The sequence below is a fragment of the Sesamum indicum genome, linkage group LG2 (genome assembly GCF_026168435.1).
Source record: "Sesamum indicum cultivar Baizhima isolate 11 linkage group LG2, ASM2616843v1, whole genome shotgun sequence".
In the NCBI taxonomy this organism is placed as follows: Eukaryota; Viridiplantae; Streptophyta; class Magnoliopsida; order Lamiales; family Pedaliaceae; genus Sesamum; species Sesamum indicum.
Window position 1 is genome coordinate 22810749 of NC_142658.1, and position 19304 is coordinate 22830052.

General features: G+C 36.9%; 3 protein-coding genes across 5 annotated transcripts; 2 read left to right on the forward strand and 1 right to left on the reverse strand.

Moving 5' to 3' along the window:
* Positions 1-277: 277 nt before the first annotated feature.
* Positions 278-4576, forward strand: LOC105156664 (RNA-binding (RRM/RBD/RNP motifs) family protein). 3 transcript variants are annotated; one of them, XR_847368.2, is made up of 3 exons: positions 279-472; positions 1130-3232; positions 4146-4576. XR_847368.2 is itself a non-coding variant. In XM_088877436.1 (2 exons), exon 2 carries the CDS (start codon positions 1163-1165, stop codon positions 3092-3094), a length of 1932 nt encoding a protein of 643 aa, XP_088733562.1. In that variant the 5' UTR covers positions 278-507; positions 1130-1162; the 3' UTR covers positions 3095-3450. The 3 variants fall into 3 exon arrangements, 2 of the variants coding, with proteins under 2 accessions (XP_088733562.1, XP_011071167.1); XM_088877436.1 differs by lacking the exon at positions 4146-4576 and having other exon boundaries at positions 278-507; positions 1130-3450; XM_011072865.2 differs by lacking the exon at positions 4146-4576 and having other exon boundaries at positions 1130-3450.
* Positions 4577-5811: 1235 nt separating this feature from the next.
* Positions 5812-10668, forward strand: LOC105156665 (T-complex protein 1 subunit epsilon). The gene is made up of 9 exons (XM_011072868.3): positions 5812-6199; positions 6956-7274; positions 8039-8387; positions 8793-8925; positions 9005-9057; positions 9227-9329; positions 9779-9945; positions 10023-10136; positions 10285-10668. The coding sequence occupies exons 1-9, from the start codon at positions 6001-6003 to the stop codon at positions 10453-10455; spliced, it is 1608 nt and encodes a 535-aa protein (XP_011071170.1). The 5' UTR covers positions 5812-6000; the 3' UTR covers positions 10456-10668.
* Positions 10669-11521: 853 nt separating this feature from the next.
* LOC105156666 (Regulator of chromosome condensation (RCC1) family protein) lies at positions 11522-15353 on the reverse strand. The gene is made up of 7 exons (XM_011072870.3): positions 15032-15353; positions 14112-14149; positions 13710-13987; positions 13265-13614; positions 12756-13157; positions 12137-12524; positions 11522-12021 (listed from the first exon to the last, which is right to left on the reverse strand). The coding sequence occupies exons 3-7, from the start codon at positions 13929-13931 to the stop codon at positions 11779-11781; spliced, it is 1605 nt and encodes a 534-aa protein (XP_011071172.1). The 5' UTR covers positions 13932-13987; positions 14112-14149; positions 15032-15353; the 3' UTR covers positions 11522-11778.
* Positions 15354-19304: the final 3951 nt, after the last annotated feature.

Genomic DNA, 19304 nt, shown 5'->3' on the forward strand with positions numbered 1-19304 from the left:
AATAATTTTATACTTATGAGAGAAAAAATAAAATTATATTAAGTTTACTCTCTCTTATATTACATTATCCCTTTCAAAGTACAAAAATATATTTAGAAATATTAATTGAGTGATATATTTAAAAATGTTTGTAATTTTTTTAGTGAAAAAATAAAATTTCATATCTTTAGAAGGATGTAAGTGTAATTAATTCTAAAATTTATATTTTGTAATTCCAACTAAATTATTGTAGGAAAATGCCGAAGTGGAAGTACAAATAAATGAAGAGTGAAAAAATCGATTAGATTCACAGAAAAAAGAGTAAAAATCTGAAAACCGGAAAAAACAAGCTAAGAAAAGCTAGGGCAAATAAAGTAACAAAGAGCTGCTGGATAGAGAAGACCGGGGAGGAATTCAGCTCTCGCCTGTCCTGACTTTTGACTTCAGCTACGGGGACGCCGCCTCCGATCGTCATACATTCGTCCACAATCAGGCATTTTATCGTTTCCTCTGACATCGTTTCATGAAGTAATCGAATTTCAGTAGGAAAATTGAAAAAAGTTGTTGTTATCGCATGGATGTGTCAGTAATTTTAATTTGCGGAGTTGGGTCTTTGATTTTATGCGTAGTTTATTTTTGGAGTTGCTTATAGTTTAATTTCGTAGTTGGTTGCTTTGTGTTGAATGTTGCGGTTTGGAACTTGGTAGTAGCTATTTTTTACTGTTAGTCCCTTTTTCTGTGTTTCTTTTGTAGCATGCTCTGTATTCTTGATGTTCTGCTTGCTTTCTCTATTTAAATTTATGTTGATGAGTTTGCAATCTCGGTGTTATGGTTGAATATTTCCGTGCTTTTAGAATTGTATTTAGTTGTTGGATATTTTCCTATTTGTGTGATATTTATGTCATGGGCATATATTATGGCTCGTTTGGACTTTATTTTTGCATGAGCTTTGATGTTTAGATAACAATGTTAGTTTGATTCAGAAATAGAGCTTACTCTGAATGGAGATCTTTAGAACATCTAAATTTTGCTTTCCTTTTTCCTCATGAGAAATATATGATCCTGTTTAAAGATATGAAGATAAATGCTTTTTCCATGTACATTTACTACTAAAATCTACTTTTCATTGTTAATTTTCATGCTATATCAGGCGGACAATCATACATTTCTTCAGCTTGCTTGAATGGATCCGGTGACTGGTGAGCAATTAGATTATGGAGATGAGGAATATGCAGGAAGTCAAAAGATGCAATATCATCAAGGTGGAGCTATTCCCGCACTTGCGGAGGAGGAAATGATTGGTGAAGAGGATGAATATGATGACCTCTATAATGATGTTAATGTTGGAGAGGGTTTCCTGCAGATGCAGCGGTCTGAAGCACAAATGCCTTCAGGTGTGGGGAATGGTGGATTCCAAGGTTCGAAAAGTAATGTTCCTGGCATTAGAGCAGAAGCAATAGCCCCACAAGAGGTCACCAATGCGAGAGTTACTAGTGAAGGGAATTATCTTCCTACTGGAGTCCAATTTCCTGAGCAGAAGACTGCTTTCCCAGCTGCAGGAGGTCCTGCACAAACTGTGGATGCTTCTCAAAGGGGAAGGCTCCCTGAAATGGTACATAATTCTCAGCCAGGGCATTTGGGATATCAAGGATCAGTGTCCATGCCCCAAAAGACTGCTGCAGACCGGATGAACAAGCCAGAAAAAATTGTTGGTGAGCCTGCACCATCACCTAACCCTAACATGGGCAGCTCAAAAGGTGGTCCCCAGATTCCTACCACTATGATGAATTCAAGTGCAAATGTCAATATAAATCGTCCAGTAGATGATGAATACCTGATAAGGCCAGCTGTAGAAAATGGAAATACTATGCTCTTTGTAGGAGAGTTGCATTGGTGGACAACCGATGCTGAGCTTGAGAGTGTGCTCATTCAATATGGGAAAGTTAAGGAGATCAAATTTTTTGATGAAAGGGCTAGTGGTAAATCCAAAGGCTATTGCCAAGTTGAATTTTATGATCCCGCTGCTGCAGCTGCATGCAAGGAAGGTATGCATGGTCATCTATTTAATGGGCGAGCTTGTGTGGTGGCATTTGCCACTCCACAAACCATAAAACAGATGGGTTCTTCTTACATGAACAAGACCCAAACCCAGGGTCAATCCCAGCAGCAGGGGAGGAACCTCATTAATGATGGAGCAGGAAGAGGCAATGGGACGAATTATCCTAGTGGAGATACAGGAAGGAATTTTGGACGAGGTGGGTGGGGAAGAGGAGGGAACCAAGTTCCTAACAAGGGTCCAGGTCCTGGACCTGTAAGAGGTAGAGGAGGAATGGGGAACAAGAATATGATTGGAAATGCACCTGGTGCTGGTGGAGGAGCCTATGGACAAGCTGGCCTTGCTGGCCCTGGTTTTGGCGGACCTCCTGGGATGATGCATCCTCAGGGCATGATGGGTCCTGGTTTTGACCTAGCATTTATGGGTCGAGGGGGTGGTTATGCTGGTTTCTCTGGTCCTGCTTTCCCAGGGATGCTTCCTCCATATCCAGCTGTTAATTCAATGGGCCTTCCTGGAGTGGCTCCTCATGTCAACCCTGCTTTCTTTAGTCGAGGAATGGCTCCAAATGGAATGGGTATGATGGGGACGACAGGGATGGATGGTCCTCATTCTGGTATGTGGCCTGACATGAACCTGGGTGGATGGGGAGGGGAAGAACATGGCAGGGGAACCAGAGAGTCTAGTTATGGTGGTGAAGATAATGCTTCTGAATACGGCTATGGAGAGGCAAGTCATGAAAAAGGCGTAAGGTCCAGTGCTGCTTCTCGGGAAAAGGAGAGGAACTCTGAGCGTGATTGGTCCAGTAACCCTGAGAAGAGGCATCGGGAAGAGAGAGATCATGATGGGGACAGGTATGATAGGGACCACAAATACAGGGAAGAGAAGGATCGCCACCGGGACTATCGCCATAAAGATCGTGACTTGGGTTATGATGATGATTGGGATAGAGGACAATCTTCAAGATCCCGTAGCAGATCACGTGCAGTGCCTGGAGATGATCACAGGTCTCGATCTAGGGATGCTGATTATGGGAAAAGGAAACGCATGCCATCTGAGTGATGTGATCAGAACGAGTCTTGTACGGATCCAAAAGTCCCCTTCACTGATTTGCATTATCGATCTTAATCATCTGAAGGATCGCCAACTCTGTCTTGTATATGTTGGCTCACATGCTATGTGGCCTCTGACTTCGAAGAAGTAAGTATTGTTTACTAGATGTTACCAGGAAGAACAGTCTTTGGCTTTCCCTCAAGTTTGCATATCAAACATTATTTGATGCAAGACTATATATTTCTGTGATAAACTTCAGTACCTTATGTAGTATATATTGTGGATTTGCTTAGCAGTGAAGCTTTCTCTTATTGCAGCTGCTAACTATCTTTGATCTGAGATATGAAGTTATGTGCTGTGCGTAATATTGTGTTATAGCTTTATGGTTCTTGTTTCTAACCTTTTAAACAGCTATGATATGTAAAATTTGTGCAAGTTGCTTTTGTCCTGGCTCATTCTGGAGCTTCCCCCCAAACTCTTGAAATAAGCAAGTAAATAAAAAAAGATGGAACTGAATCCTCCCTGCAATCTGTGTTGGCGCTTTGTCCAGTCGTGTTGGTGTGGCCCTTGTTTTGTAACTGTTTCTCACTCTTCTTGATTTCATGTATTTATATTCAGAAGACTCGTCTATTTTGTTGCTATAAGTGATAGGGAAAGCTGTCCTGGAAGTATTACTTTCATCACATGCCAAGTGCTAACTTAGGATACTTGCAACTCACTGAAGGTCTTTTGAGTTTAGATATTATTGAATGAAACTTTGATGTGCCTGAAGTTATGTCATGCTGTATGTTACAGTAAAATATATTGTTCTTTCTTGAATTCATGGATAGGGGTTGAAAAGTCCATTAAATAGGACTGTTTATGGGTTGTTCAGTAGGTTAGCTGTCCTAATTAATCATTGCAAAGGTTTAGTGCTAGAGTTGTTATGGTGAAATGCTCTTTTGGGTACCATGGCCTCTCTTTTGTCATTGTATGTGCTAATTATAATTTCATATGGCTTCTCTGGATGATCTGCTTAATATTGACGTGGGGATTTTTTTTCTTTAATTATCATACTCAGGAGCAGAGAACCATTAATTGGTGCTTTCTTGGATATCCTGAAATGCATAAAACAATGTAGCGAGCAAAGAAGCCTTAGTCATATTTTCAATTGCTTTGTGTTCCTCATGCATGTACCAGTCTTTGAACGATGCTCCTGGAAGGAATTATATGAAAAGTAACCTTAATTCTCAAAGAATACTTTTGAGTGGAATATCCACTACACAGTAGTATATATTAGCTGTTTGTTGTATTTTCCATGTAATAGGTTCCTCACTTGTAACAATTTCACATGTTAATGTTATCTCTGATCTTGTAATTATTGTACAAGTCTTCCGACCAAGTGTTGGTCGTGCATGATGGTGATGTAATTAGGGTTGCAGAACTTATAAGCTGTAATCTTGGAGACATTGTGCATGTTTGTAATGAAGGGTTTGCAGTTTCCTGATGCTACATATTTAATTGTAAGCTAAAATTCTTCTGAGTATGTTCTCTCTCTCTCTCATGTAAATCATCGCGCACCCAATTAGAAATTAGGCTCTGATTCTGTTTTCGGTTAACTGTAATTTAATCCAGGTATATGGTGTAAAATTGTCAATTTTTCCGTGTATCTCAGCTATGTTTTGTAAATCGACATTTTCATTGGTAGAGTGTAACACATGCAATGTTCTGGTTGTAAGTTGTATTCATGAATTGTACTATATCAAGATGTTAGTATTTAGCTGTGGTTGTTAATGTATTCTTCTTCACTTGATTGATGTTCAACTTTTCATTAATCATCCTTTTCTTTCAGATGCCTATAGTGTGGCCCCATAATGTAGTGTTCATCTGTGAGTCAGAATCTGATGATAACTGTGAATATGAGTTGACAGCTTAGTTTTATTTCTTGTTAAGATCCATTCCTTGTGTGCTCTATTCTATTAGGATTTCAGTTTTGGGCAGCGATACAGAAGTTCTGCATTCATAATGAATTGTTTAGTTGATGTTTGGTCCTAAGTCCAGACATGAATCAGTTGCATAGCTTTTGCTCTGTTATCTCTTATGGGACCTGATGTGTCTTTCTTCTCTTTGTTTGAATGTCGTGTGCTAGATGATATAGAAGCAATGAGAAGTGAATGGTTTTTGATATTATATGTAAAACATTGTCATTATCCTTTTAACTTTTAATTTTATGGTGAAAATCTGATGCTATCATTTAGTGAATGACTTCCGCAAAGGGGTGGAAGATTGATGTCTATGACAGTTTGAAGTCATGGGTTTGGAGTTCCTCGGGACGTGTGGTTATTTATCTTGTGAGTTTATTATAATTTGATGTTTCATAATTTTTAGTTATATTGATTGATTGAAACAATGGATTATCCAATTGCTCAATTAATTCAAAATTTTGATGTAATAATGTAAATAAAGCTTCTATCTCACAAAAAAAAAAGGAAAGAAAGAAAGGGTACAAGGTCTCGGCCCAATAAGAGTCCTAACAACACTGGCCACGCTCGGGTCCATTAACCAGAAGTCTAGGTTAAACTGGGCCCAGATGAAATGTTTGCTTTTACAATAAAACATACGATAGGTGAAGGTTACGCGATTTTAGTTCAAATTGTAGGATACTGCATTTGATGACACCGGGGGAGTGACAATACCTGAATGCTGAGAAAAAGAAAAAGAAGCGGGAGCATATAAATCGATTGCTCGAGTAAACGACGTCAAGACTGGTACATAATTACGAGACTGCCACTGCTAGGTTAAAATCTCTCTCTCTCTCTCTCCCCCCTCAAATCTTCCTGAAAGCTCCCATCACTCTCCCTTCCTCCACTCTTTATTTCCATTTTCCAGTCGGAGCCGTATAAAGATCCGATCTTGTTTTACCTCGACCAGAGAGAATGGCGTTGGCGTTCGATGAATTTGGTCGGCCGTTCATTATACTGAAGGAGCAGGAGCAGAAAACCAGACTGCGTGGACTCGATGCGCAGAAGGCGAATATTGCCTCCGGGAAAGCGGTGGCTCGCATCCTTCGAACCTCTTTAGGACCCAAAGGCATGGATAAGATGCTTCAGAGCCCCGACGGCGATGTCACCATAAGTAAGCTTTGCACTTTACCAATTTTTGTGCTTTCATGGTTGTGCTCTGGTTGAATCCCTTGAGGCTTTGCTTTAGTTGTGGGCTTTTGAGTTGGTTAATGTTTAATGGATTGAAGGGTTTGGTTTAGTTCTGAAATTATTATGCTTCTCGTAGTGTTCTGGGAGCAAAATGCAGAATGAGGATCAATAGGGGGAGAATTATAATCTCCTTGCTGGAAATTCTGTGTTTAGTTGTTCCGGGCTGCCACTTACTTCTATTAGCTGAAATATATAAAGAGAAGACTAATCTTGGTTTCATGTAGAAGTAGTAAGTAGCTGATAGTAGTGAAGCCTAATGCCAAGTTGAAGGCTTACTGTTGAGAGGTATTCCGCAGCTTTTACATTCCATACAGTCCATAGAAATAGATCTCTGTAGCACTGGAAATGCAAAAGTCATGGGAGTTTGTTTTGGGGGAGAAAAGGAAAACATCTGTGCTTATATGTTTACTAGATTCCTTTGAAATACTTGTTCATACTTGGGTCAGCGAGGCAAGGTTACTGTCCTGCCAATAAGCTTAAAGGTTGTTTTCGTCTTTTGTTATCTTCTCTTTGGTGCATAATTTGAGAGCAAGGGATGTTTTCCGCTTCTGTATAACATGGATGAGGCACACAAATGCTTAATATGAGTCACATTGAATTTTTTGAGAGAACTTTATCTTCAAAGGGTGCCATGTTATATATGAATAGTACTTTATTTCTTACTTTTTTGGTTTTTCAGCGAATGATGGTGCAACAATCTTGGAGCAGATGGATGTTGACAATCAGATTGCTAAGCTCATGGTTGAATTGTCACGGAGTCAAGACTATGAAATTGGTGATGGAACAACTGGAGTTGTTGTCATGGCAGGTGCACTTCTAGAACAAGCTGAGAAACTATTGGAACGTGGAATTCATCCTATCCGGATTGCAGAAGGATATGAAGTGGCTTCAAGAATTGCTTTTGAACATTTGGAGCGTATATCCCATAAATTCGAATTCAGTGCTACAAATATTGAGCCATTGGTCCAGACTTGTATGACTACTTTATCCTCCAAGATGTGAGTGTTCTTTCTTATTTTGGACCATGCGTCTTTGAGCTCCTTGTGATTTTATGGTTGGATTCTTCTAAAATATTATGTGAGAGTTTGAAATGTGGACGTCTTGGTTTTATTCCACATTCTAATACAACATGTTTTCTACATTTGATTTGGTTGCGTAGTCTAACAAAGGACTATCTATGTCTCTAGAATTTAAACCAGCCTAGATCCTACTTTTGAAAAACAAAATCTATATATCTGGAATTTAGAACGTCTTTACATCTGTTGAATGCAAGTCCATTTGTGGATCATAACAGTAATCTGAAGCTGTTAACTTATTTTCTGGGTTTCGGGGGCTCCTAGAGTGCATCGTATTTTGGCTTCATTCTTAGCTGTAAAGAACTTGATAGTTTATTTTCATAAATGATTGTTTTTTCTCATTATCTGCTGAATTGGGAAGTGATTCATTTCACGTTTGTATTTTCTGAATTCTTATGCCATTCTTGTGATTTGATCTGTAAAAATGTATATAACATAATTTGAGTTTCACTATGAACTCTCCAGATCCAGAGGCAATTTTGTTATGTACCTTCCTTTTCTGTTGAAAGCTCAGTATGGGAAATATCTTTGACTATAACATTTCTTATGGTTTTGCTTCATTTGGCTTAATATCCTCATTTTTCTGAGGAGGGGTTGAGTAGATTGAGTCGGAATTCATTTGGGCTTGCAATTATCTTGTGCTTCTGTTTCCTAATTGTTTTAATATCATCAACTTCGCTTTGCAGTGTGAACAGATGCAAACGCAGTTTGGCAGAGATTGCGGTTAAAGCAGTGCTTGCTGTTGCAGATTTAGAGAGGAAGGATGTTAATCTAGACTTAATAAAAGTAGAGGGAAAAGTAGGGGGAAAGCTGGAGGATACCGAACTAATTTTTGGGATTGTTGTTGACAAAGATATGAGTCATCCACAGATGCCAAAACAAATCGAGGATGCAAAAATTGCCATTTTGACTTGCCCCTTTGAGCCTCCAAAGCCCAAGACTAAACATAAGGTTGATATTGATACTGTGGAAAAATTCCAGACATTGCGTCAACAGGAGCAGAAGTACTTCGATGATATGGTTCAAAAATGCAAGGTAATCTTTTTGAATAAGCTGATGCTTTTGGTGAAATGTGTTAAAATTGAGCCAAGAGGGGGAGCTCATGTTCGACAACTTTTTGTCTAACAAGGGTTTGGTGCTCCTGTTAGGTCTGGGGAATGGAGATTGATCTGAATCTTCTCCCTTCCAATGTTATGCTTGATATATCTGGAAAATATATAAGGTGGTTATCAGCTTTGACAGACTTATATATTCTCTCTCTCTCTCTCTTCTATTTTAATCATCTTGTGAAGGGGTTTATAATTTAATTTTGGAGCATATTCTTCTGAAAATTTATATGCTAGACCACTGTTATTGTGATTGTGCTTATGTTTAGCTTTATGCTTGACATTTTCTGAGATTAATGCCCTTGGTGTACTCACATGCCTCACTGGATTGCAGGATGTTGGGGCTACATTGGTTATCTGTCAATGGGGTTTTGATGATGAGGCAAACCACTTATTAATGAATAGAAATTTGCCTGCTGTCCGGTGGGTCGGTGGTGTGGAACTAGAGCTGATAGCCATAGCCACAGGTTTGTGTCAATCCTGATGGTTTATGATTATACATTGATTCGTCTATTCTTACTGGTGTATTGTTTACTTGGGTTTTAGGTGGGAGAATTGTTCCAAGATTTCAGGAGTTGACACCAGAGAAACTCGGCAGGGTAAGTTGCATAACCTATTATCTAGCTATTACCTATCTTCCTTTGTGTAAATTTATGCAATCGGGTGCTTCTCATTTTCCTTTTTTGGGGGCTAGCCACTGCATATCATATCATTGTGACTGTTGTATAACTCATATGCACCACCATAAAATTTTCTTATACATGGCAGGCTGGTTTGGTTCGAGAAAAAGCTTTTGGCACCACTAAAGATCGAATGATATATATTGAGCACTGTGCAAACTCAAGGGCTGTAACCATATTCATACGTGGTGGTAGGTCAACGTTCTGTTCCACTTCTTGTTCTGCTTTTATTATCTCATTGATTTTTGGCGCAATCATTACTACTTGACCGACATTACATTTGTTAATAATTCAATGTTAATCCTTACATCAGAAGTTTAATGGCTTCACATTTGTCCCCATGCATCCTCAATCCCTTCCTCGTTTCATTTCCAAAAAGTTTTGGGTAGATTGAATGTGACAGTTTCTGCTGTGCTTGCTATTGCTGTGGTTTAACGCATGTGGCATCGGTGTCTCATGTGCAGTTTTCAATTTCCCAGCAACTCTTTCTGTCAGTACAATTTTATCTGCCAATGTTCAAGCAAGCATGGGGATATGACTCATTTTCTTCACAGTTTCATTATCTTGTTCAATTCAAACCTTAGGAATAAATTGAGTCAAAAAGTTTGACATGGGGTCTTCCTTTTTGCCTATGCTTTAGGTAACAAGATGATGATAGAGGAAACAAAACGCAGCATCCATGATGCTTTATGTGTTGCTCGGAATCTCATTCGCAACAATTCCATTGTATATGGCGGTGGATCAGCTGAAATTTCTTGCTCAATTGCTGTGGAAGCAGCTGCTGATAAGTACCCTGGAGTTGAGCAGGTGAGAAACCGACATTTCCTCTTGTACCTATTGCTTTCAACACTTTGAGCTAAACCTGTGCACTTTTCTGTTGGTAGTATGCAATTAGAGGATTTGCAGATGCGTTAGATGCAATCCCCATGGCACTGGCGGAAAATAGCGGCCTCCAGCCTATAGAAACTTTATCTGCTGTCAAATCCCAGCAAATTAAGGTATTCTTACCCTGTTGCTCCTGCTCTTCCGTTTTTCTTTCCTCTTTCATTTTATTGTTGAAAAGGCTTGAATCCAGTCTTCGCCTAATCTCACTTTCTACTTCCCATTCATTTCATTCAGAAGTGATAGTATGATTTTTCTCTACAGGAGAACAACAGCTGCTGTGGTATTGACTGCAATGACGTTGGCACAAATGACATGCGTGAGCAGAACGTTTTCGAGACCTTGATCGGGAAGCAGCAGCAGATTCTGCTTGCAACTCAAGTTGTTAAGATGATTCTAAAAATTGACGATGTCATCTCACCATCTGATTATTGATCATTTTCATCAGGTACTTGATGAACAGGTTTTGCTGTCTAATTTTGTGCAAACAATATGTAGTTTGCTGAATTGGTTTACTCTGGAAAATTGAGTCCATCCTATATTTGGGTGATCGCTTTTGTAATTCCTTTATTTGTGTTCTATGGTCGATGGATTGATGGTCTCTTGCTCCCCATTTGTTATTTGGAAATGGATTATGCATTCTAATGACTCTTGAGCTTGGCCTTTGTTGTTAATTTAATTTTTTTAAAAGTTTGTTGATGTTGAGGCCCATTGGACTATTTGGGGTCGACCTCTAAGGGGGGGGTGGGCCCCGTTTCTACATGCTGCTCCTACACTGGGTTCTCTTAATTATTACACCCGTTGGCAATGCAGTATGTAATAGGTGTCGCTTTAAGGACCCATCTGGGGACCCTGTTTGTACTACTTGGGTGGTTGGGGGTATTTGCAAATTGCGTTTTAACTCATTCATAAAGGTGCAGGCGGTCACAAGTTTTAGCTTTTTATCTGCTCAACCTATAGAATCAAAGTAGGTACAAGACAAATTGGTAAAATTTGTTTACTTTAAGCAAATATTAGTTAAAAAGCATTTCTCTTTTTTTAGTCTTTCTGACCTTAACAATATTATTTGTAGCATGGTTACATGATGTATATATGAAAATATATATGCCAAGATTCTCTTCGGATGAGGCTTAGCCAGAGTTCAATGATAAACAATCCACATATATGTAAGGTCGTACCACTCATCATAACCAAAATGGCATATCCCAATTCTTAGCGCATGATTATGTTTCTTTTTTATTTATGTTTTGCACTAAAACTTTATTGGCCTTAAACATAAGCGCTTGTAAGATAAACTTATAGTTAGATATAGTAATAGGTTCATATGTTAGAAGGTAGGTATAATTGATGGGTTTAACTTGAAAATAATGAATAATTATCGGGATCTAATTAAAAGGCAAAAATATCAAGAACAGTATGATAAAGTCCAAGCCACAAACTTCAAATAAGACGGGGTCTAGAATGATGATCAAACCATTAAAGTTGAAATGGTTAACAGCACTTCCACCAATGTAAATAAGTTAATAGAAACCAAGCTTGACAATGTCTTTTTCCAGCTATTTACTGGTTCAGGCAAAGAGCTAACGAATTTCTAAGAGGTTAATTCTGCAGCTCCTACATCCTACCCTTATTCACAACCACTGTTTCTATTTACACCAGAGCAATAAACATGGAAATATAAACATGGAACGCCAATGTATGATAATACTGTTAATAATAGATTAACCATGCATGTGCAGCAAAGGCATGAGCTTCATTTTAACTCAGATCGATATCGACCCGTTCAGGATTAGCCCTCTCGGTTTGGTTTGCGACGAGTTCAACACCGAGCTGCCCTTTGTCACCGGCGCCAAATGCATATAGTTTATCAGAATCGGTGAGTGCAAAAGTATGAGCATTCCAGTATATGGAGTTTGTCAGGCTTATCTGTACAACCCTTTCGTTCACTTGCTTTAGTGATGTTACAAGCTCTGGGCTTAGAACGTTAGTGTGCCTATTTCCCTGGAAAGGGATCACAAGTTAGATACTGAAAGCAAACTATACTGAGAGGATGTAATTATGGAATTCAAGAAAGTTTTTACTTGAAAAAAGATTAATCCAGAGTACGAAACGAGACCTGCTCATCAGCAGCGGCAGTGTTATGTCCAAGACTAGATGATTCTCCACACCCGAACGAATAAACATCGCCATCATCTGAAACGACGAAGGTCGTGTAGTCTCCTGTAGCAACATGAACAGCTTTAACGTTGCTCAGTGCTTCAACCACCTTAGGGACTGATTCACAATCTTCATTCCCATGACCCAAACATCCGTACCGTCCCCATCCCCATGTGCAAACTCTTCCGTCTTTACCAACCACTGCAGCATGCCAAGCACCAGCTGCAACTACTACGGGCTGAAGATTCAAAGTGCGGAACTGTTCGATTAATCTTGGCTGCTTCTCGTCAGTCCTAGTACCATGCCCAAGCTTTCCTCCCAGTCCACAACCGACAGAGTACACCGACCTGATATGTCAGTGGAAGAAAAATATCAGGAAAATAAATGAAGGCAAGAAATCAAGAAAGATTACTTGAACATTCATTCTATAAAAGAATCCCTAGAAAGCTTGCATTGTTGAGAGATGACGATTGTAAATAGCACACCAAGTCTGTGGTTTCATGCTTCGACCAAACTTGGATTACATGTACAATATTTAAATGATGCATTGATATAAAGAAGTGACGGGGGGAGCTTACATGCCGCCAGGTTGACAGGCCAAAGCAAGAAGATAGCAGTATCCAGCTGCAATTTGAATGACTGGTATATTTTCAAGAGCCCCCAACAATGGACGGGGCTCGAGATCAGTTGGCTCTGTTTGGTGGCCAAGTTTGCTTTCATTTCCCCAGGAAAATGTATAAATCATGCCTTCTCTTGATAATACAGCTGTAAAGAAATTTCCAATAGCAGCTTGCACGACAAAGATATCTTTCAAAGATTCAACTATCTGAGGGGTAGTAACTAATTTATTTCCTTGAGCCCCATATTCGGCTTCCCCAAAAGAATCCTTTCCAAATGCATAAACCAGTCCGGCATCACTAATTAGCATTGTGCGGCCAGCCCCAGCCGCTGCATGAATAATACGAATTCCTTGCAAAGCTCTGCACCAAAAAACAAGTCCAATTAATTCGCTATTGAGCCAACCATCTATAACAGTTTCTCCTTTTGCAATATTAGGTCTACTGGACTAATAACAAATTCAGCAGACCTAATTACGCGAGGGCGAGACTCCTCATCTGTAGTTCCATGTCCGAGCTGTCCAGAACTGTTAGAACCAAATGAATACACAGCTCCTTTAGAAGTCACAGCAATACTGTGACCAGGACCAGCTATTGCCTGCGACTTCTCCCTCCTAGAACATGCTTCTCCAGCCAACAAGAACCTCAAAACTAGTTTCCAAGATCCCCCACACCTTTGCTTCAAATCTTCTCGTTGTTCTATTGTCATTGGTTTAAATATGGCTCTCTTCTGGCACATATCAAGAGCAGCAAGCTCTGCCAGAGAGAGCTCATAGTCGGGGGCGAAGTGCGCAGGCTGCCTAAAGAAGGAACAAGTTGCCTGCAAAAGAACATAATGATTCAATCAGCAGCATCATCAATTCTAATATCAATTAAGAGCTCAGCTGTGAAAATGGAAAGATAAAGCACACTTGCCTCAAGTTTTGCAAGATCTTGAGGGTCCAGATTGCAACCAGTAAGGAAATGGAGAACAATGGATGGGTTGGCAGACAATGGGAACTCCCCTGGAGTTGCATTTCCAAAGCAATGACGCTGTTGCCTCTGATGTGTTACAGGAGGGGGGACAAGTGAAGCAATTGTCTGCTCGGCAATGTTGTGGTATTGAACACTCGACGCTCCACTAGTTGTGGCATCCATGGGCACCGCTTCAACTCTGCAGTGCCCTGACTTTGCAGAAGTGAAGATTTGATTTACTGAAAAACCACAAGAACACGTGAATATTACGTTCCCCTGTCTCTCATCACAATGCAATGTCATTGTTTATTCAACCTCAATTTGACTAGAAACCATGTTAAAAGATGGCATGCCATTCAGTACCTTTAAATTAGTCGTTGATCAGAAATATGTTATCAAGCCTGCAAGTATATAGGGGACAATTATCAATACACATTTTGGGAATAAAACACGAAGCATCAAACACAGAACGGCATTGTGCAGAGAATTGCACTTCTTCAGAAGTCAGAGATGCTATGCCATCAGCATTGGCTATTTAATCTCTGAAGTTAAGTAATTCTGGAGATCCAAAACATGGTTTAGCAACTATAACTCCTTTAGAAGTCATAAGCAAAAACCACTAAAAAATACTGCAAAATCACAGTAAACAGAGTGGATGATCAAACGATGAGATTAGAAAAAAGGTAAATTTTGATCTAACCATATCAAGTTTGAGAAAGACAAGCACAACCCAAATGAAAGCATAAGATCAAATTGTATCAAACAAGCAAACACATTCAGCAACTATACCTCCACCAGCAAGGAGCACGCGTAGATTATACGTATGCGGTAAAATAAAGAATACTGTTTAATGAAGCATACCGAACCTTGCACCAAGGATATTCCCCATCAGAAGAAACCCACAAAAATGAATTTTTCTCATCTAAAAGGAAAATTTCATAAACACGCATCATCAAGAAATCCCAGAAGTCTGTTATGCCGAAACAAGCCTAGTGAATTGGAACTGATGGTTGATAAAACTCCACAACAGTGATCACCAGAATCAAACAATTTTACACGGAAATTGACCAGAAAAAAATCCAATCTTTAGCATCCCACATGTTTAAGGATCTTTAGTTATCAATAAGTCAAGTACAATTCTTCAATCCACACTGAAGATCAAGTGAAATTTTACAACCACTGTTAAAAAAACAGAGCATAAGAACACAAGGGACAGTCTTGATTCTGCACATTCCGATACAAAAACAGATCAAGTAACAAAAATTTCAGAAACAAAAGTTTACATGCAAAACTGGGCCAAGATTCCTCAAAACCCATGCGACATCTGCTATGAGAAATTCGCCAAAAACAGTCGTGATTCTGATAAAAAAAGGGAGATTCTTGAACTGGGTTTTCAATCTGATCAGGGGATTTTTCAGATGATTACTTTTGGTTTGATTTTTAGACGATGATGATTATTATAGGGGTTAGAAAAACTGGTTCTCTTGATGGGATGTTTGTACAGGAAAAAAAAAAAAAAATTCTTTTGTGTAGAGAGGTAGAGAAAGAGAGAGAGAGAGAGGAGAGGAAAAAGAGTTTTGCTCTGAATGAGATAGTATGTGTGTGAATATGTGAGATGTTATATAGAAGCCTTTATTTTCTCTATCGGATGGAATGTAATTTGAAGGGAACAGAAAGAGATGAGGTGTCGGCTTATTTTGCTGTGTGGCTTCTGCTTACACTCACACACTCACACGTTCTACTGTGTGAAAAAATCTTTGCCAAAATTTCACATTATTCAATAATGCTGAATCATTAAATAATACAAATCATATCAAGTCAGTGTAATATAAATATTATTTTTAACTAATACAATTTTAAAAAATAAATAATGCAAATAAAATATATACTTTTTTTTTTCTACATTGAGAGTAATAGTATTTCTTTTTTAACCTTGAAATTGCAGCCAGATCACATGGTGAATTTGATGTGGGGTGGTATAGTAGATAAGGGAAGGGAGTGAATCTAATCCAAGATTATGGGGAAGTGGAACCACCAAATTCAAGGAATTTACCTCTTCATTTTTGTTGCATCAAATTTACCATTTGGGTAAAATCTTGGGGAAGTTTCATAGTCCAAGCCTCAAATGCTCATTTCATCAAATGTAATTCCTAATCAATACATAAAAAGCATTTTCTTTTATTTACTTTTCATAAAAGATGAATGAAAATGGAGACAGTGGGAATCCTAGACATGTATTTTATACATAAAACCAATAACATTTCCCTTAATAAAGAACAAAATTAATTATGATAAATAAATATATCTTCGATGATGATATAATATAATCTCTCTATTTTTCTTTTTACTTTTTATTTAAATGACTTCTATCTAATTCTGTAGGGATAATATATATTTAGATCTGTTATACGATATATTATTGGATTTGATTTCATGAATCTTACAATTTCATTTTGAGTAAGAAGTCTTGTACGAAAAGAAGTCTTTCAATTTACAAACACTGCAATTTCATCAATATTAACTAATAGTTTATTGTAAAGCTCATATATAAATAATTTTAAATATCTCTATCATAAATCTTTTATATATGAAATAAGTTAATAGAATTTTAAAAATAAAAGAGAGGGCTTATGGAGTAATAATGAGAAAAGAAAAAGTAAGTAATATATATTATGTGACTGTCAAATTTCATGCTTGCGTGTAATCCATCTCCATATTGATAATAGTGAAAGCTTAAATATATTTAATAATTAGTAGCAAAGTATATATTTAAAACTTTGGTAAATAGAAAAAAGAAAGAGGTCTCAAAGCTGTGCCCAATAAGATGTGACTATTAAATTTAAATCAATTTCTTGGTTCTAAAAAACCATAATACTCAATTCCTAAGATACTTTTAATCCAAAAAGGAACTCCCTTTCTCCTTAATTACCACAAAAAAAACTAGGATTTTACTTATAATTATTCAATTTATTAGATTATTTGATATAATAATTAGAAAATATGATAAAAATATATTAATATCATCTGAAATAAGAATTACAACAAATACATAAGTATGGTTTTTCAAGATTGGAACAACTTATTCAAATTTTATATAATGTTAACGTTTTGAGATTAATCAATTTTTATTTAATTCGGAATTTAGAGTATGCAGTAGAGAGTGTCATAATTTAATTTTTTGTTAACATAATGAAGAGAATAATGGTGTCAGCAGTAGAACAAACAAAGTTGGTGCATCCCTAAGAGGGAGCTTAATTAAATCAACTAAATTGATTAATGTATTTTTAATCTTGGCACAATATTAATCTATTAATTAAGAGGAAAATAAACAATGAAGGTAGTGCCTATCCATAGCCCTAATCTCCCCACTTTTGTACTCCTCCTCCTTATTTTATTAATTTATGTGACAAGGGACAAGTGGATTGAGTCAATTTCACCATCCATTATTGAGAGCTTTTCCCCCAATTTAATATGTAATTGTAACAATGTCCATCAAACACAAATACAAACAATTTGGGCACCTCAACCTTCATCCAAAAATGGGCCATCTTCTAATTCATAAAGCCAAAATAATATATATGCTGCTGGTAAATTTGTGAACTACTACTTGTTCAATTCAAGTTACTATATCAGCAATTACATATATATATATATATATGTGTGTGTTTATTTCATTTTAATTTAATTTGTGGCTGTAAAACTTTTTTGTTGCTCTTTATCATATACGGTCTATGAGGGTGTTTGCAAATACTTAAATAAACCCTTATCAGTTTGTTATTAAAATTGTGTTTTTTGATTTACAATTAATATCTTTAAACTGTTTAAATTAAGTTGATTTAAGTCAAGGGTTATAAGCAACTTATTTTACAACTTTGCAATTTATTGTTAAAATTGTAATCAATAAGTTGTTTACCCAAACTCCAAACTTTTTTCACTTTTTATTTTTGTTTCAACACTCCCAACTTTTAGTGTTAATGCTTATCTTGCAATTTTTTTCCGACGTGTTTCCACCGTACGAACAAAAGTTATCGCAAAAACCTCTTATATATAATCTTGCAGGTGTAAAACAAGAAATAATTAGGAATTCTGTCAAGTCCTGAGCTCTCATCAGGTTATTGAATGCAAGAATTATCTCTAAATCTGTCGAATGCAAAGCTCACTATAAACAATTAGTCTAAAATAAATATTTATTGATACATTTATTAAATTTTGTAACCAAAATTTCAAACATGTTTATGTTATTTAGCGCTTATTGCATGTAGAACACAACATCACACAATATGCCTTTCTCACATTCTTATATATGATGATGATATTGCCATATATACATGGCGTGACATTTGCCGAGAAAAGGAAAATATCAATGTTCTAACAATTTAAGCAATTAATGTGTCACAAGGTTGTAAAAAGCAACGTGACGTGATAATATAATACTAGAGATGAATGCTTAGTTGTTATTTTCAGTTTGTCTGGTGGTGGTCCACCTCATCACCAAGTAAACCTTACCCTTTAATTTATAACGAGTTTTCTTAATATTTATCATAATTATAAATATTTTTTTTATTATTTAAAAAATTATAAATATTTCATTAAAAATTAGCGGTCGTTTAACAAATACTTTTTGTGACAACCCATTGTAGAAAGTATTTATTAAATGACCGTTATTCCAAATGAAATATTTTTGTAATTTTTTAAACAACGAGCAAGTATTTATAATTATAACAAATTTCAAGAGAGTCTGTTGTAATTATCCCTTAGTGTATTCTCTTTTATTTCGTAATAATTTTATCAAAAAAAAGAAAAGAAAAAATATTGAATTTGGAGCAGAATTCTTGCAAGTCACGGCAGGAATGAAAGTCCTATGCTCTGGTTAATATCATTTGCACTCAATTTGCATGTTCTGATGCCGGACATAGGGTGGGGTGGGGTGGGCTTCAAATTGGTCAGACTTAATTAAAATCCCCAAGCTTGTTACCTTGGAATTTGGATGTTGTTTTGTCAAGCAATTAAACTGAGTAGAAGCAATCATAACTATTCAAGAAACCCAATAATATTTGGTCTTCATAAACTTACTTATTTCTGAATTAATTTCAAATATTGTATCTATTTAACTATGGACTTGAATAAATATGTAGCAACAAATTGAATTATTATGTACGCATACATACTCTAAGTTAAGGTATTTAATTTTAGTAGAAGTGAAAATCGAAAAATCTAAATTTTCATCAGTAATACACTTCTTAAAATGAGAATTTAAAAATGTGTTAATTAGAACCTTATATCAATTGTATGTTATACTTGTGATGTTCAATGTGAGAAAAGAGGCATGTTTAACATATGAATGGTTTCAAAGTACTTAATTTCCATGCTTACTTTTTGCTTTTCTTTGTATTGAGAATAGAATACATGGGTGTGAAACGGTGATACTGGCATACATATGGTGCTAACGAGAAGTATATGCATATTTTAATTGTTAGACGTTGAAAACATTAAAGATTCCCCTCTGAATTAACATGCTTCACTTGTACGACAAGCTATCTATCCCACCAAGTAAAT

Bases quoted from the DNA above. Each gene is read 5' to 3' on its own strand.
- LOC105156664 (XM_088877436.1), top strand. From the start codon at position 1,163: ATGGATCCGGTGACTGGTGAGCAATTAGATTATGGAGATGAGGAATAT.
- LOC105156665 (XM_011072868.3), top strand. From the start codon at position 6,001: ATGGCGTTGGCGTTCGATGAATTTGGTCGGCCGTTCATTATACTGAAG. The intron at 7,275-8,038 runs GTGAGTGTTCTT...TTCGCTTTGCAG, and splicing joins ACTACTTTATCCTCCAAGAT to TGTGAACAGATGCAAACGCA. The intron at 9,058-9,226 runs GTAAGTTGCATA...TATACATGGCAG, and splicing joins CACCAGAGAAACTCGGCAGG to GCTGGTTTGGTTCGAGAAAA.
- LOC105156666 (XM_011072870.3), bottom strand. From the start codon at position 13,931: ATGGATGCCACAACTAGTGGAGCGTCGAGTGTTCAATACCACAACATT. The intron at 13,615-13,709 runs GCAAGTGTGCTT...GTTCTTTTGCAG, and splicing joins AAGATCTTGCAAAACTTGAG to GCAACTTGTTCCTTCTTTAG. The intron at 12,525-12,755 runs GTAAGCTCCCCC...CTGACATATCAG, and splicing joins GCCTGTCAACCTGGCGGCAT to GTCGGTGTACTCTGTCGGTT.